This window comes from Aptenodytes patagonicus, chromosome 3, assembly GCF_965638725.1.
Source record: "Aptenodytes patagonicus chromosome 3, bAptPat1.pri.cur, whole genome shotgun sequence".
In the NCBI taxonomy this organism is placed as follows: Eukaryota; Metazoa; Chordata; class Aves; order Sphenisciformes; family Spheniscidae; genus Aptenodytes; species Aptenodytes patagonicus.
The window spans coordinates 102,441,924-102,459,702 of record NC_134951.1 but is presented as its reverse complement, the minus strand read 5'-3'; the positions used below and the strand labels follow the sequence as shown (position 1 = coordinate 102,459,702).

General features: G+C 48.8%; 2 protein-coding genes across 3 annotated transcripts in view; both read right to left on the bottom strand.

The window, feature by feature from the left end:
* Window positions 1–431: 431 nt before the first annotated feature.
* Window positions 432–4,022, bottom strand: ZFP36L2 (ZFP36 ring finger protein like 2). The gene is made up of 2 exons (XM_076334456.1): window positions 3,770–4,022; window positions 432–3,086 (listed from the first exon to the last, which is right to left on the bottom strand). The coding sequence occupies exons 1-2, from the start codon at window positions 3,818–3,820 to the stop codon at window positions 1,665–1,667; spliced, it is 1,473 nt and encodes a 490-aa protein (XP_076190571.1). The 5' UTR covers window positions 3,821–4,022; the 3' UTR covers window positions 432–1,664.
* A 4,136-nt stretch (window positions 4,023–8,158) lies between these two features.
* Window positions 8,159–17,779, bottom strand: part of THADA (THADA armadillo repeat containing) — a 168,316-nt gene continuing 158,695 nt past the window's right edge. For both annotated transcript variants that reach the window (XM_076334455.1, XM_076334454.1), the window contains 2 exons: window positions 10,891–11,057; window positions 8,159–9,704 (listed from right to left, as the gene is read on the bottom strand). In XM_076334455.1, the coding sequence (XP_076190570.1) occupies window positions 9,366–9,704; window positions 10,891–11,057 (506 nt within the window). In that variant the 3' untranslated portion in view covers window positions 8,159–9,365. The remainder of the gene's footprint in view (window positions 9,705–10,890; window positions 11,058–17,779) is intronic.

Genomic DNA, 17,779 nt, shown 5'->3' with positions numbered 1-17,779 from the left:
GAAAAAAAAATTACAAGTTTTGGAATTCAATTTAACAAGATATGTTCATGTACTGTATAAAGTTTCAGATCCAAAGGTGGCCTCCATTCTTATAAAATAAAGAGTGGCGAAATTTTGCTGTAGTTAAAACCCATCCCTACATTCAAATTCTCAAGCATTAAGAAAAATACTTATTTGGTTGAGAGATATTTAAGGCAAGCATGGACCCTCAAGAAGGCACTGTGAGACATAATACTGGGACCCCCAATTATTGCTACATACTTTGAGACGATATCACAGTGTGATTGGTGGAGTTAGGCAACAAAAAATACTTTTTGGTTACTTTAAACAAGTCTGAATTAGATTTGCCACTTTGAAGTCTGATTGTTAAGTCAGTCTTTTTTTTTTGTTGGTTTTTGGTGTTTTGTTGTTTTTTTTTTTTTTCTCATTTGTTTTTCAACTCGGACGGGCTACAACCATTTACATTCTAAAAAAACCCATAGAAATTCCTCAAACTACTTCCACAGCATCGAGACCGATTTCTATAAAGAAACCATGCAATCTTTCAGATTTACGTAAACAAGGAAAGAAATTAATGAAATAAATATTACATACAATCTCTTAAATTAAGAATTTTACTCATTTACAATAAAATAACCAAGTGAAGTTACAAAAAGGCATATATTACTGTGAAAAGAACACACTCCACATTTCGCCGATTAATAATGGCAATCATAATTTAAACATAATAAAAGAATATATATCTATTGCTTTTCATCATACCCGATAAATACAGTATGAACAAATTACCAATGTATACTTTTCACAAGATAATAAATAAGTTAAATAGTTTCATATTGAGTTGTGTGCAGTGACTCATTCATGCAATCAACTCAAACAGCTAAAAAAAAAATTAAAAAAAATCAGCAGTTATTCTCCAACAATTACAAACTAAACTCAGTTGAGTGCTTCCAAATAAAGCAACAACAAAAAAAATTGTTCTAAGCCAAACATCCACTAAGTGGTGGCAATGGAACCAATATTAAACTTTGGAATGAAGGTTTTAGCATGTTATAATAATAATATATAGATATATAAAAAAAGGTTGTTATCAAGGCATATTCTTGGCAGGATGTTGGATTTTTCTTTTTTTTTTTTTTAAAAAAAAGCTTATAGGTTTAGTATGTTCTGTGTTTTTATTCGAACTGGATTGAAAGACAAACTAGTTTGTCACTGTTTTGTGTGTGTGTCTGAAGGTTTGGAGGAGCTGGACAGGCAGGACTCGCGCTCCCCGGATTGTTTGTTGCTTTCTGGTGGTGTCTTTTCTAATACTCGCTCTTTTTTTTTTTTTTTTTGAACACAGATGGAATGGCTGCTGCTGGTGCATATCATAACTTGTCTCCAAAGAACAACAACAACAACAAAAAAAACCCCAAAACAAAAATCCCCTTCTTCCAAGGTCTCTCTATAAAAATAGGTTTGTTCAGTTCGTGTCATTTGCCCTTTTGCAAAAATGCTTTTTTTGTTTTTTGTTTTGTTCGGCTCTCGGTGTATATATAGATAGATATATATATATAAAAAAAAAAAAAAAAGGAAGAAGAAAAGGATTCACTTTCTTCGCTCGTTAACTTACTTGCTCGGCAGCCGCAGGGCCGGGCGGCGGCAGCCTGGCCCCCCCGGCCCCCCTAGTCGTCGGAGATGGAGAGGCGGCTGAAGATGGGCAGGCGGCGGCCCGAGTCCAGGCTGGGCGACTCGGAGCCGCTGAGGGAGCCGGAGCTGAGGGAGCCGCTCAGGTAGCTCTCCCGGTCGGAGAGGGAGTCCGGGGGGCTGGGCGGCGCGTCGAAGACGGGCGACTCGGAGAGGCGGCGGAGGGGCTGGAAGCTGAAGGGCGGCGAGGCGGGGGGCGGCGGGCAGCCCCCGCCGGGCGGCGGCGGCGGCGGCTGCTGCTGGCAGCGGTAGTAGGCGGCGGCGGCGGCGGCCGCGGCGGCGGCGGCGGCGAAGTTCTGGGTGTGGAGGGCGAGCGGGGCGATGAGGCTGCCCAGCTCCTGCCCCGAGAAGGCGAAGGCGTTGTTGGCGCAGGGCGGCGAGAGCAGCTCCTCGCAATAGGAGGCGGAGGCGGGCGGCGGCGGCGTGCGCGACCCGCCGGGGCTCTCCAGCAGGGCGGCGTCCAGGCGGCCGCCGGGCGGCGGCGGCGGCGGGGCGGCGCTGTGGGGGTGCGGGTGGTGGTGGTGGTGGTGGTGGGCGGAGAAGCCGGAGAAGCTCAGGCTGTGGTGCAGCTTGGGCCGCTCGCCGCCGCGCGGGTGCCCGAAGCCGCCGCCGCCCAGCGGGTGGTCGCGGGGGGCGAAGGCGCGGAGGTCGCCGGTGCTGCCGGCGGGGTGCGGGGGCGGGTGGTGCGGGTGGTGGTGCGGCCCCGCCGCGGCGGCGGCGGCGGCGGGGGGGGCGGCCGTGCCCCCGCCGGGCGCCGGGCGGCGCTCGTCGGCGTTGTGGATGAAGTGGCAGCGCGGGCCGTAGGGGCAGAAGCCGATGGTGTGGAAGGTGCGGCAGAGCTCGGTCTTGTACTTGGGGTGGCGGGTGAGGCTGCGCAGCTCGTGGAAGCCGTGGGCGAACTGGCACTTCTCGCCGTACTTGCAGGCGCCGCTCTCCTCGAAGGGGCGGCACAGCTCCGTCTTGTAGCGCGTCGAGTTGATGGGGGCCCCGCCGCCGCCGCCGGAGCCGCCCCCCTTGCCGGCCGCCGCCGCCTGCTGCTGCTGCTGGAGCTGCTGCATGAGGTGCTGGCTGCGCTCGCCGTTCTCGCTGAAGGAGCGGTCCCGGAACTTGTTCTCCTTGTTGAGCAGGGCCGTGGGGCTGCTGCTGCCGCCGCCGCCTCCGCCGGAGCCCGTCTCCTTCAGGCTGCCGAACGAGGAGGAGGAGGAGGAGGAGGAGGAGGTGGAGGAAGAGCTGGAGCCGGTGGGGCTGGGGAACTTGGAGCCGCCGGCCAGCGCCGGCAGGTTGCTGGTCGAGTGCCGCCGCAGGAAGCCCGGCGCGAAGCTGGAGCTGGGGGGGGTCACCGGGGTCCCCACGGCCTTCTTGTCCAGCATGCTGCTGAGGTTGGTCAGGGACTTCTCCGTCTGCCGGGGCGGGGGGGGGGGGGGGAGGGAGGGAGGGAGGGAGGGGGCGGGCGAGGGAGACAGGGAGCGGGAGAGAGAGAGGGTGTTGCAGGGTGACTGCCAGCCCACCGCCAGGGCTCCCGCGGGCGCCCAGCGCCCCCTCCGCGGCACCGCCGGGCGCTGTGGGCGCACCGCGGGGGTCGGGGCGGGGGTCGCGCCACCGGCCGCCCAGCCGGCCCCGAGAGCGGGTCTGCTGCAAGCGCTGGCGTGCCAGGGCGAGCGGGGCAGAGCCGGGGAGAAGCTCCCTTACAGGCTCCGCTGCATGCGCAACTTTCAGAAAGTTCCTCTCGGCAGCGCAACACTTGGCGGGCGAGCGCCTGCAGAGCAGCTCCGCGCCTCTACAGCTCCAGAAAAAACCCACCCCAAAAGCCCCCGTAGCGAGGGTGCAGCACGCCTCTCCCGAGGCTCGCAGCCTTGCATCAGCCGCCTTGCAGCAGGACCCGCGCTGCTTTAACCCGGCCAGCTGTCAGGCGGCGACCCGCCCGCAGCGCCAGCCGCACACCCCGTCCCGGGCTGGCGCGGGCCTCTCGCCCCGCCGGGATCCGTCCCCCGGCCGAGCAGCTCGGAGCGCCGTCCTGCAAACCGCGGCACCGGCCCGGCGCCGGCAGCCCGGGTCGCGCCTGGGGAGCCACGCTCCTCCCTACCTTGCACAAGAAGTCAATGTCGTAGAAGGCAGATAAAAGTGTCGTCGACATTTCTAGATCCTGTAATGGTCGGAAATACAGGAAGGACCGAAAGATCCCGCTCTCCTCGGAGGGTTTGGAAAAGCCACGACTAGATAGGAGGGGGCCGTTTGCTTGAGATCCGAAATGGTCCCGTCTCCTTCCCGGCGGGGCGGGCGGGACGGCGGGTGCCGGGCCGAGGCGGCGACGGCGGCTGCACGGCAGCGGGCGAACTGCGGGAACTCCGCGACGCCCCGCGCCGCCCCCATATAAACGCCGCCGCCGCGGCCCGCGGGGGCGGTGCCCCGCTCCGCCCGCCCCGCGCCGCCCGACGGGCCCGCCCCGGCCCGCCCCGGCCGCCCCAAGTTTTGCGCAGGGCCGGGAGCGGCGGCGGGCTGGGAGCTGCGGGGCGGGCCGGCGGGGAGCGGCAGCCCCGCCGTGCTGCCTGCCGTCAGCCCTCGGTGCCCCCGAGCCGGGCGGACCCGCAGCGGGGGCGGGACGGGGCGGGGGGAGCTGGGCAGGGGCCGCTCGCGGCGCGGAACCGGCCGAGGCAGAGCAGGACGGCGCCTTACGGGCTCGGCCCCTGCGAAGCGCCCTTCTTCGCACCCCTCTCCGAACACCCGCCGCCCCCGCGCTTGCTGCGGCCCGAGCCCCCGTCAGCGGTCCGGGAATCGCCCGCGCAGCCGCCCGGCGGCCTCCCCGGGCGGGTGGCGGCTGCCGCCGAGCGGAGGCGGGTGCGCAGTGCCGCGGGAGAGGCGCGGCAGCGCCGGGGACACCTCTCCTCCCGCCCCACCGAAAATAAACTTCTGCCACGTAATTGGTTTGAAACAAAGGTCGGGCCCGCGCTGCCCCGGTGCGACCGGCGGGACGGCGGCTGGGCGCGGGCTGCGCGCCCCGCCGCTTCTCCCCTTTTTTGGGGAATTCGGGTTGGTTTGTTGTTTTGTTTCTGTTTGGAGTTTGGGAAGGGTTGGCGGGCAAGCGCGGAGGCGAGGCGGCGTTAACCCTGCAGCGGCCGAGCTGATACGCCACCCCACACCCCATGCACCCCCCTCCCACCCCCCGTCCCGCGCCCCTCCCACGCTCACCCCCGACACACCTCACCACCCGCCGCGGCCCGGCAGCCGCCGAGGTCTTGTGACCCGCCGGGCTGCGCCAGCCGCTCGCCGAGCCCAGCCGCGGCCCCCGCCCGCCGCCCCGGGAACCCTCCCGCCGGGCTGCCCCCAGGCGCCGGGACGAGGGCGAAGGCAGCGGCGGGTCCCTGCCCGGGGGGCTCCTTCCCCGGGCCGGGAGCGGGCTGCCGTCCAAGGCGGGCCGGCAGCCGCCGTGCAAAACACCCCCGCCCGTCCCCCCCCCCCGCGCCGATAAGGCTGCGCAAACACGACGTGGGAAAGGCGGCGGAGGCAGCGGCTCTGCACCCGCCGGCCCCTCCCGCGTTTGCTCAGCGCCAGGACAAATGGGAAGGGGAAAATGGACGGACGTGCAAAGTTTTATTGCTGCTAAAGCCAGCAGAGGCGTTTGATCCCCTTTAGCTTCCGAGCCGGGATGTCAGGCCCTGGAAATCCAAGGGTGAAAATCTGACCACGTCAGCAGGAACCCTGCACTTTGAAAACACATTTGCAAAGGAAAGCAACTTCGGGGGGGGGGGGGGGGGTATTAGAGCACTTCGCGTCGGGTTTTCACACTCGCCCCCCCGCCGCCATGCGGCTCACGCTCCCGTTTGGTTCCTACCCTCCTCCCCCACCTCCTCCCCCGAGGCTGCGGGGGGGCAACAGGCGGGACCCGCCGAGCGCACCCCCGGCAGCCCGGACCCGGCTGCTGCGCGGGGGCACCGGGAGCGCCGCTGCACGCCCCCGGGCACCCGCCCGTGAGCCGTCACCCGCGGAGGAGCGAGCCTGGCCTGCGAAGTGAGGGCTGAGCGTAGCAACAGAGACCGAAAAAACGCCCGGGAAAGACGAGGAACTGGGGGATAAAAAGCCCAAACCTCGTTTCTTCCCGTATCCCGGCACTTCACTTAGGCAAGTCCCCCGCTCGCCGGGCGCTTTTGGAAGCGGCGCAGCCGGCCCTGCTTCCAGCCCGTCCCTCCTCCCGGCGGCGAGCCCGCACGGCCGGGCGGGAGGCGGCTGCGCGGGGATCTGCCACCCCCTAGTGCCCGCACCCGCCGGGAGCCGGTTCTGCTTTCCTAGGGGTTTCCAAAACAAAATTTAAATTCCTCCTGCCTTTCCCTCCTCCAGCCCTGCGGGGGGGTTACAGCTCCGGACCGAGCAACAGGGCCCTGCCCCTCAAACGGGAAGCCACCTGAACGCGGGACTAACGCGGATGCACGGCGTAACGTGCATCATTTCCCATTGCCGCCCATCTTTTCCCATAACCTCCTGCCTGGCCCACTCGCATTCGCTTGCGCTACCGGCCCGAGATCAAGCTCTTCCTCCTCCCAAACATCTGTGTGATGAAAACATCACCTTCAGAGCAGAGCCTGCCCGCTAGTGAACTGAGTAAACCGTTCATGATGATAATCGTGCAAGGAGCAATGTGTCATCGTCATTTGGAGGAATACTTTGATAAATTGACTTTGATCAAACACATGGCAGATAAGTACCCGGGTACAAGATTTTGCTAACCCTCTTCTGCAATTGCAGCTTAGGGTTTAAAGGTTCTTGATTTGACTAGTTACATAGTAACTCAAGCCACCAGCAGTGTGTGGCGAAACGTATGTACGCTGATACAATTTTTTTTTTTATTTGCTCTCTATAAACGAAGGTGGGATGACAGAGGTTTCAGTCGCATTTTAAAACCACGATAAGGAAGACTGAGTTTTCAAGCTATTTGGTTTACCGATTAACCAAGTCCTCAAAGCTTCACAAAGTTACTTAAGTCTTGCGGACACCGTGGATCTACGACTATGCTGTTACCTGTCTGCATTTATCGATATCGAATATATATGTATATGCATTTTAAATTCTACCCAATAAAAAAAGCACCAATGTTACTAGATAGTCTTATGCTAACCCACTGACATGAGCAAGGCCACACAACCCTACTGTAATTTCTGATAGTATGCGAAGTTCTGTTTGTTTTCTACTATAAAAGCTGTTGCTACACTAGTTCAAAAATGTTGGAAAGGTGTGGCAAAACCAGCAGCTGTTAATTAATTGTACTGGTCTTGACTATTTAAGAGTGGCTTCCAGACATAATCGGGGCTGTTCTTTCCCCAGGAGCTCAAAACAGATGCAAACAAATTAATTTTTAGCCTAACTCACAGTGTGGCTTGTTAAGTTGGGTAGCGTGCATTCTGCGAAACATCTCAGATTCCAACATTTCCCTTTTGCCTATTGAAGTCTCAAGCTTCATTGTAAATTACTCATGGAAGTAACCCCGAATCCTGGAAACTTACAGAAAGTATTTAACTTTTGTTCCTAAATTATCTTTTGTTTAGTAGCGACTTCATCTTGTGCAGTTTTCAGATGGTCCACTAAACCTAATTCAGAAGCGTATCTTGATTCACAGCGGATTCTATTTGAACTCAAGAAGCGGGAAGGAATTGGCCGGCAGGCACCACAGCACCCAGCTAGTGCGAGCGGCGCGGGCCCGTGCCTTGCCCTGGCGAGGTTAAGCCAGACCCTGGCACGGCTAAACCAGACCCCGGCACGGCTAAACCAGACCCTGGCGAGATTAAGCCAGACCCCGACACAGCTAAGCCAGACCCTGGCAAGGTTAAGCCAGACCCCGGCACAGCTGAGCCTAAGCCAGACACCAGCATGGTTAAGCCAGACCCCGGCAAGGTTAAACCAGACCCCAGCACAGCTAAGCCTAAGCCAGACACCAGCATGGCTAAGCCAGACCCCGGCAAGGTTAAACCAGACCCCGGCACAGCTAAGCCTAAGCCAGACACCAGCATGGCTAAGCCAGACCCCGGCAAGGTTAAACCAGACCCCGGCACAGCTAAGCCTAAGCCAGACGCCGGCACAGCTGAGGCAGACCCTGGCGAGGTTAAGCCAGACGCCGGCACGGCTGAGGCAGACCCTGGCGAGGTTAAGCCAGACGCCGGCACGGCTGAGGCAGACCCTGGCGAGGTTAAGCCGGGCCCTGGCACGGCTAAGCCTAAGCCAGATACCGGCACGGCTGAGGCAGACCCTGGCGAGGTTAAGCCGGGCCCCGGCACGGCTGAGGCAGACCCCGGCGCTAAGGGGGCCGGAGCCGGGCCTGGGCGCGCGGGTGTGTACGGCGGTGCTGCAGCGCCACCTGCTGGGCGTGCGCCGGAACACGCAGCGCTCCTCTTGCGGCACTGGCCGTGGGAGAAACTGCTAATTACCTGCGTCATCATCATCAAGATTTACGACTAAACTGTGCTAATATGCAATTACGTGAAGAGACTGAAAGCGAACAACCGTTTATTGGAGACGTTGCTCTTCCAAGGAGACTGAAATAACAACGTAAAGCGAGGTACATCTCCGTTGTGGCTGTGCCCAGCTACGCTACAGCCAACCATAAAGTCACAGCCCTTGGCTAAAGGAACGTAACAATACCCTTTTTAAATACGTATGTATTTTCGGTGTCTCATTTTCATATTGAAACCCAATTTCAGTTTCCAGAAAAATACATCTGCAAAGCACAGCAAACATTTTTGTGTTTCAGACGGTGACACTGTCGAGCACTCGCTATATCCCCCACAGCTGCCTCACCTGAGCGCCGGTGACAGCATCTCCCGGGCGCAAGCGCTGCAGCACAAGATCGCTTCTGGCACACTTCTGGGGGCCTAACTCTACCGAGTAGGACCTTACTTTCCGAGTCCGCTTGCAGAGCAAGGTGTTTTGAAGTAAAGCTGAAACTGTTTTGTTCGCGGTGGAACAGCTGCTTTGTTTTGAACGCAGCAGTCTCCATTTTAGAGCAATTTTATAAAAGTAGTTATTTGATTTACAGGAAAAAAAGAGGCACGCACAAGTCTAACTAATGCTGTTTCCATGTGCAAAACAAGGTTACTACCGAAGTGAGAATCCTTGCCTTCCTCCAGAGGAAAATGCAGTGAAATTTAAAATGTAGTCTAAAAATTGTCATGGACAAAGAAGCCAAGGTTTGTTTCTTTTCTTTTAGAAACACTTAAAAATAAAATTAAAAAAACCCACATTAATTTAATAATTACCATTCCACATCTTGAAAGGAGACCCCAAAAAAAAAAAAAAGTCAACTTTTTCTTGGCATTAAAATACAGGAGGTAAAAATGTGGGATAAAATGTAACTTGACTACAGGTGGCCTGCACCTGGATGAATGGAAAATATTAGGTTTAGCTGCTTTCCTTCCTACAGTAGCTATAATAAACCATGCTCAGCTGAATGAAATTAGCAAATGCATTTAAAAGGAACAGTCTCCCACAGCACATCTGACCAAAAAAAAAAAAAAAAAAAAAAATCAATGGACTTATATATAAAAAAAATGTGGTTTTAGCCTGAATACTGAATAGTTTGTTGCAGGTTTACCGGAGTCATTATAGCAATCCCTTATTCCTTGAACATCGTTAGAATTCAGTCTCCCTGCCCATCCAGTAACATGTGTGCAGCTCCCTGAGGATGAACTTTTAGTAATTTACTTTTCCAGATTTTCATTTTTGCAAGTATCATCAGACTTCAGCAGATTTAATATTTTAAGGCAGACCGATATTCTCTCATTTTGAATAGCCAATCTTGTGAATTCTGCAGTTTTGGAAAATTCTGGAGTCGGACGTAGTGCTCTAAGAAGGTGTCCAACGAGCTGGGCTTGGTCCAGTGCTATCCTTGATAGTCGATTAAGTTCTCCGTGATCTGATAAAGTTAGATGAGTCATTGATATAAGCTGTAAAAGGTGCTTACTAAGTTGTCTGACATGAGTCAACTTCTCTCCCCAAAAATTCACTTCCCCTTTATCAAACAGGTAATCATCTTCTTCCTTAACAAAAGGAAAAACAATAGTGATTAGAAAATGATTTGTGGCCTTGATCATAATGAGAAAATTATGAAAGATATGAAAGAAGATACATAGAGAAATAAAGACAATGCAGGCTGTTACGGAACAGCTTCTTTATATTAAAAAAAGGTAAAAATTCATATGCATCGTTTTTCAAAAGTTTGAGAAAACGCAGTAAAAGAAGTTCCTACTTTGCCAAAGAAATTTTACCTTCAAAAATCAGGCAGTTATGGTAAAACTCTTGGGAAACAGTGGAAGTAAATAGTAGTCCTAATCCTTAACATGTGCCTGCCTTCCCCTGTGAAACTGTCTTATATTTCACAGAGACCTCTCTGTAACCAGTATGGTAATTTGCTATATCATGCAGCTTTTGAGTGGATTAAATGAAAAAGGAAAATTGTATCAGCCAGTGAAACATCAGAAAGGCATACCTAAATCACAAGCTTAAGAAAAGTTTCATAATATATTTCATGGGTCATATTAATTGTCAACAAACTTCTCAAAGGTGTAGCTGCTCCTGCTCCTTCCGGTTTACCTTCCAGCATTATTTTGATTTTTACAGTCTTTTCAAGACAAAGAGGGCACAGCGTATTATACAGCATTAGGTTTTAGAGAACCAGCATAGCAAAGTTTTTCTTTATGTAAATAATCCTTCTGAAGACAATGACTGATGTGAACGAGGCTGTTTTGTGTGCTATACAGAATCAGTCATATGGAAAGTGGCACGAAGTTACCAAATATTTAAATGACACCTCTAGAAAAGCCAGCAGTTGGGAGAACACTGTGCTTGAATGCCAGATGAGCCTGGAACACCCACAGCAGCAGTTTAAATTCAAGGCAAGCCATCATCTGCAATGATACTGAACGCAGTTAGTTACAGCCTCAAAATGTTTCAGTCAACAATGATTTGTTAAGTAACTCTTGATTTATTTCAATGTTTGCTTATTGGTCTCTTTAATTTTATGCTGATATTGCCAGGAAACAGACATCAAATTACTGTTACTCTAAATACTGTCCATGTGAATTGTTATTTTAAATTGTAAATCAGTTAATACTGGAGTAGCGATCATCAGGCTTCATCAGATGAGATATTTCACTCTATTCCTACCACAAGACTGCGGAAACGTAGCGATCCCAACACGAGATAGCAACTGGTTCTTAAAATTACCGGGGCTGAAGTCTCGGAGTCTCTTTTCAGATCGCTGTCTCCCAGCAGCCACTCCAGCAGGATCGGTACACCGGCACGGATCTCGCCCCACCGCTGGAGCAGCTCACACAGTATGCCAAAAGCTAAATCCAAGGCCATCGGAGCATTCACTATCCTAAGTGCAAACTCTGTTGAGAGAAAATACGCGTAACAACGTATAGCAAGACCACAAACATTTTCAAATAAAATCAGCACAAAAATTATTTCTTGAAAACAGATGCTGAATTCACACAAACATGTTTAGAATGATGAATTATACTGCAAATAAGTTATTAGATGAATGTTTACTTCTGTGCCACTTGGGGCCTTTACTCAATTCCAGAATAATACATGAAGCAACTGAAAATGCTGATGCTTAATATTTTTTTCCTGCCCATGTAGTGACATTCATTAATTTGGGTTTAACTATACAAAGATGTCTGTCAGAAACGTCTCCAGAGGCAGTCCTGACACTATTACATGGTGACTATTTTCACAAAACTGCAGCTATGCCTAAAATCTGATTTGATGTTTCACTGGAACTCAAAACCTACAGCACATTATATGCTTTTAAAGGGCTGGGATAGAAAATGAATTATTATTTGGTGTGCAATCTCTTTATATAAAGTAAGATATACATACATATATATACACACACACACACGTGAGAGAGATCAAGCATGCAAGACCGGCTCAGAGATGTTAAAGAAGGGAAAGGCAGAGGCTGTTTACAGTACCATCGCAGAGCTATATTTATATTTATACAGGTTTGGCTATTGGCTGCTACAGTATTTTCCCTAGGGAGCGAAGAAACCGAGAAATCATGCCAGAACTGTACACAAAGCCATCATCCACACCATATTTCTTCCCTAAACTTCCCCACTGCTCTCATTTGGGCATATGCTGTTTTAACTGTGTGGTTCCTAGGGCTGCCTTCAATAAGAGAGTACATAAAAATGCCAGAAGCCCCGTTTGCACGAGAACTCCAACTGCATTCACAGGTACGAGTTTCACCACCGGTAACATTAATGCAATTTCTTTTTTTAATGGGGATGCAGGAAGAGGACTGGAGGAGGAGAGCTAATGAACAAGCCCCTGTAAAAATCCCCATTACTGTAAAACGGATTTTGGCAAAATTCATCCTTGTCCATAGTCACCAGCAAAAGAACAACTGTTCACTGAATGGTCTGTCTTCTAAGCAGTGATATCATAAGGACACATCATTCTTGAAGGTTGTCTTCTGCGAGCAGACAACACAGCAGAGTCAGAATTCTTTGGTAAAAATCCATACAGACATACGGTAAGGCAGACCTTACTTTTTGTGTCTGAGTGTATTTAAGCGTTTCTTACAAAGGAGAACGATTCTTGACATGAAAGAGGCATAGCAGTGCAGCCAAGACCTGTCCTTCACAACCCACGCTCAGAGCTGCAGCACAACTGCAGCACAGAGTTCTGTAACACCTCCCGAGGCCTCATGCCAGCTGCAGGTTTTCTAGAGTACGCTGGCACAGCAGAGAAATGTAGTAAGACACCAGGACTAGGGAAATACATGTGCCAACGAATAAGGAAGCGCAAATAAGGAAGCGCAGGGAACACCTAGGGGCCAAACAGACTGACGGAAAGCTGGGTACATGGTATTTGATAGACCAGGCAATGTACTAAGGACATTGGGGAGGATGAATTAGTATTTGAGACCATGAGAACAAAGGACCATAATAAGGAAGGGAGTGAAGGAGAAAGAACAGATGGTCCCTTCTTTATCTTGGAGTTAGATGAGGGTAAATGGAAATCTCCTTGAACAAGCAACAGGAAGGCAGGCAGTCAATCTCTTGGTGACACTAATAATGTTACATACGCAGTTTGTCTCTGCTAGACAGTCAAATCAAATGTTCAAATCTGTTTTCTTCATGTCAGGATTTATCACTGTATCAGGACGTCGCTCAGCTTTGTCCATGAGGGAGAACTTGCAGGGGTGCACTGCGACATTCCCACACCATTTATTTTAGGTATTGGGGTTTTCAGGTATTTTTTTTGTTGACACTTCTTTCCAGAACTTACTTTTTAAAAAAAAACCAAACTTGCTTTCTCTGTTGCTGTGCCCTACGTGGTGCCAGTCTGATACTCGAAGGAATGGGTACAATGGTTGTCCTCTCTGTTTTGATTTGCTTAGGCTCAGGTAGAAAACAGAGTTTCATTCAAGTGCCATGGGGACCTCAGAAACACTGGCAATCCTCAGAGCTGGAAGAATAGAAACTAAAACGGAGCACGGGGTTCCGAGCCTGTAACAAACATCCCGGTTACAAATGCAACATTTTAAACCCAGCTCTTTTGAATTCTGATGATCCTTCAGAGTTTTACGGACGATTACTGAATGCCTCCGATTGTCAATATTTATATAACGTCTCTTGCTTGTGTCACTTTATTTGTATTTGAATATTTAGCAAATTAAGTGATGCTGGGAGCTAAAACCCAAACATGTTATTTCCCACTGCTGTCTTCCTGAAGTTAGCTGTTGCTTCAGAGGACTGATTATAGATACAACTGCAGATATGCAAAATACCTGCCATTTTCTGGGGCCTTTTTTCCCTTTTAAGATTTAGACTCCTTAAGTGTGAATATGGTGATGCTCTCTGTGAATTGGAACACTGGGCTACTGAGAAATGCACCAAAACATATATTGGGGCCTCTAATTCTGTTATTATGTGAACATGCTGAAAACTACAAGAGGTAGCAAAACAAGTAATGCTGAGGTACTGCTTAGACTGAACTTGCTTGCTAGCAGTTTTTCAACAGCATGACACAGAAGAAAAGGCAGTTTTGTGGTCACATAGCACGGCAATCTTGTAGGGAATCCTTGTATCGCAACAAAGGAAATAGTAAGGTTTTTTGGTTTTTTTCAAAGAAGAGAAGAGAAAAAAAATTACAAGAAAAACATAAAAAGGAGGTCTAACACACAGGAAAAACATGAAGACCCTGAACACAGTACCGACCCAAAAGGTGCCGACTGCCCTTCTGTGAACTGCAGACACCATTCACCTGATCAACCAAACTCATGCGTCAGTTCTGATGTTGAGACCAGAGAACACCAAAGCAACATCACTTTGGTAATGCGGAAACTTACGCTTCAAAAATTTGGGTAAGAGCCTGCCTACCTTGGGTTTTGTGCTAGAGACGCTAGCACAGCGGCCTCCTGGTACTTGAGGTATTGACACAGATTTAACAATAGATCAAATTCTGGCAGATGAAGAATTTTTGCTTCCACCTGCCCTGCCCAGCCCATCCCACCTCATCCCATCCCACTCCTGCAGAGCATCAGGAATGGCTCCATGGTTTCTGAATTGCTTCCTCAGCTGCTGTTACTTACAGAGCACACTGACATTAACTGACTTTGATAGCAGTTCACACAAATTTGATGCTAGAATAGTTCAAGATCAGTTTTGGGGACTACCATTGCCACAAGGACAACAAAGAGATGGAGCAAGTATCCAAAAAAGGTCTATCAACTCCCTAAGCTTGGAGTGCTGAAGTAATACAGATAAATAACAGCAAGCAAAGTTACATACATACCCATTATTTAATAGGTAAAAAACGCTTTCAGAGGGGAAAATGTTCTATTGCTTTGATGACCCCCAGCTCTAAAAGTAACAGCAACGGATGCTGTAAGCATGTACAGAATCTTTTAAGATACCCACAAAAGGTGTACGTCTCCTAAAAATAAACGTACATCTTTTCACTGACGTATTAACTGTTTACAAGAACTGCTTCTCACATCATTTGCCTGCAAAACAGGGCTGATTTTCAAGAAGCCACATATTACACATGATGCTGTGTTCATGACTCACACGCTACAACTTCAGAAAGTGGTGTGAGCAAGTTGGAAGTTCACCAGGGGCAAAAAAGGCAGATGGCTCTCCTCCCCCCGCAGCCCCCTCGGGCCACGGGCTCCTGATGCTTACCTCCAGCCAGCTCAGGTACTCTGCTGATCACCTGGTAAATTAATGCTCAGAATAGCAGAATACGAATTTGGCACGCAACTCGGCGTGTGGGTTCTTCTGCTGGGCTGGCAGGCTGGACTGGTTACCCTGCAGTCAGAATTGGTGCAGCTGGGCGCCGGGGAAGGGAAGATCACAGGGCAGCGGGGGCAAGGAAAGAGGCCAAAGGGAGAGCGAGACCTCCCTGTTCAGCAAGCTGTTAGCTCAGGTCAGCTATAATCCGAAACTTCCCCGTCAGAGTCATGTAAACAAAACACGAGCAGAGATGACTGAAATGACTGAGTATTTATAGCCTTTCATAATCTAAGTAACTATTTAAAGTAACTGAATAAAAAATTTCAGATGACAGATTTCTAGAAGCCGCTCACAGCTGGTTACTGCCACAGGAACTAAACCAGCAGAAATCGAACCTGAAGATGTAGCTGTTACCAAACACTGAAAATACAGTAGTGCTCCTACCACAACAAGTTCTACAGACTATCAAAATGGTGTCAAAACTATCAGTTTTTTACATTCTAAAACATGTCTATGTTCCAACATGCAAAAACATCACGAGCAAGATAAGCATCTCGCTAAATAAGCCACTACAGGGGCTGAAATACAAAAAAATTCTGTACGCCTTAAACAAGTACTTACAAGCAGAAGAATTAATACTACTCCTTGAAATGAAAAACAAAAGATAAGAATCAGGTACTACATGTTTTTTTCATTTTGAGGAAGTGCATTTTCATAAAGGGAAAGGGGTTAAGTACTGCAGTGTTTTAGTCTTTGTGAATCCACCCACATAAAAATTAGACCTCCCACATACACATTCATATACTCCAAAAGCTTTGATCATGCCAGATGTAAATATTTCTTCTAGTAGCCTATTACGTGTCCTCCAACTATACAATTGTTCTCTGTTAAAGCCTCGGTGATATTATGGGGAACTGAAAGGATATATTAAAAGCATATACACAGATTTTAAGGACAACCATGATAAAATATAGGCAAAATATAAAAGCAGAACCTATTCCTTGCCTAACAAAGCATTTTGTAATTGGTTTTATACTGGAAATTGTTAACTAAAGTTAATTTTAGATCAGAGAGTAATGCAATTTTTGTAAATGTATACTGTGTTCAGAACAAACAGAGAGAGAAGTAAAACTGCAAGGAAGCTTAGTGTAACAGCCCTGAGAGAAAACCTCACAAAGAGCAGCGTACCAACAGCAAGGATGTTTTCAAGGAAAACATCTAGGGTAAGTTCCTCAACTGAAATTACAGAAAGTATTTTAGGTAGACCGGGTATACTCTAAATTGGTGAAATATTTTTTACTTTTTTTTGCGCAAAGTGCTGCCTACCTAGGTATAAACACGACTACATCGCTATCAATACAGCACCTCGTAACACCCTGGTAAAATAAGGTCGTATTCTTGCTTCAGAGACAAGCATGGGCGTTTAAATCAACAAAGCTCACTGAATGATTGCTTGACAAAACTGGAGATTTATCTCAGGTTTTCTGATACATCACCTTAACAAGACGGTGAATATCAAGCAGGAGACCAGGTTCCCATCCAAATGATGGCAGATCCAGCATCACAGTCACTAATACCTGTAATGCTAGATTTGCAAATGGAAAATTTCACCTATTGAATCACTAATCACTTTTTGTTGCATTGAAGGTTTTTTCTTTTTGGTGTTAAGTAATAATCAGGTTTGCCCCTATTCTTGACATATCAAATATAAGAGAACTGAGTGAGGCATTGCTGCAGATATGTTTTTTACTTAAAATACTGTGTTTATGTATGCACAGGCTTCATAAAACTTAAAAAGCCTTCAAATTTAAAAAAGAAGAAAAATCCCACTGGCCCAACCCAAGAGTTACATAAGCTGGTAAATAAAGTGAGGTTAGAAACTGAATTTCTTATGTTGAAATAACCTGCTTACATGTTCTACTTTGAGCTAGACAGGAATTGTGCAACTCTGCAGCAAGGCAACACACAGGTGTTTTGTCACCAGAAAAACAACAGGACAGAAGAAAAACAGTAGCAGTAGGTAGAAAGTAAAGGGGTGTTCATACCCACTCAGTCTCCACAAATAATGTTACAGTGCTATCAGCCTTCTGGGCACTAAGATAAAGAGAGGACAACTGAGAAGTAAAACAACAAAAAACGCCACAGAAATGGTAACTGTTGTGCCCGGATAGTTGGCAGATGGCTCTTGAAAGGGTGCTTGTTCACTGCACTGTGTCAATTTAAGTTACAAACATCAAACTTTCCACTTTTTAAATGACCATTTATGTAAAATCTAACATATAAGCAGATTCCTTTTTATAGTGTTTCATAAAATCAAAGGCCATTAGATCATTTCTATCCTCTCGAGAAATAGCATTCCCTAGATGACGTACAACTACTTCATCTGTTTTCCATTTCCCTGCCTGAGTCTGTTTTATAGCCGTGCTTTTTCAGGATGACTTTAAAAGGAGGCCCTTCCTGACATCATGCAACACGATGTCAAAACACAACACTATTACAAAACAAACTAATCAAAACTAATTTCTTAATAGTTGCAGTCTCCAAGTAGAGTGGCAGTGACGCTGCTCTCAGCTTTGACTTTGATTATAAACAGATCTGAGTTAATAACATGTCTGATTATGACGGAAACTTGCAGCTCAGGACCGAGCAGAGAATTAATTAAAGTTCCTTCTTGAACAAAAAAGCACACTCATATTCATCATCTTTTCAAGCCCTTTTTTGGAATGTGAACAGAACAGTATTTTTCAACTCAGTAACTAGATTTTTTTTTTGCCTCTTTTTGAATATGTATATGCATACATAAGCTTTTCCCATGCAAGCCTTGCCTCCCGTACTCAAAGGGTTTTATTACAAAACAACCACAG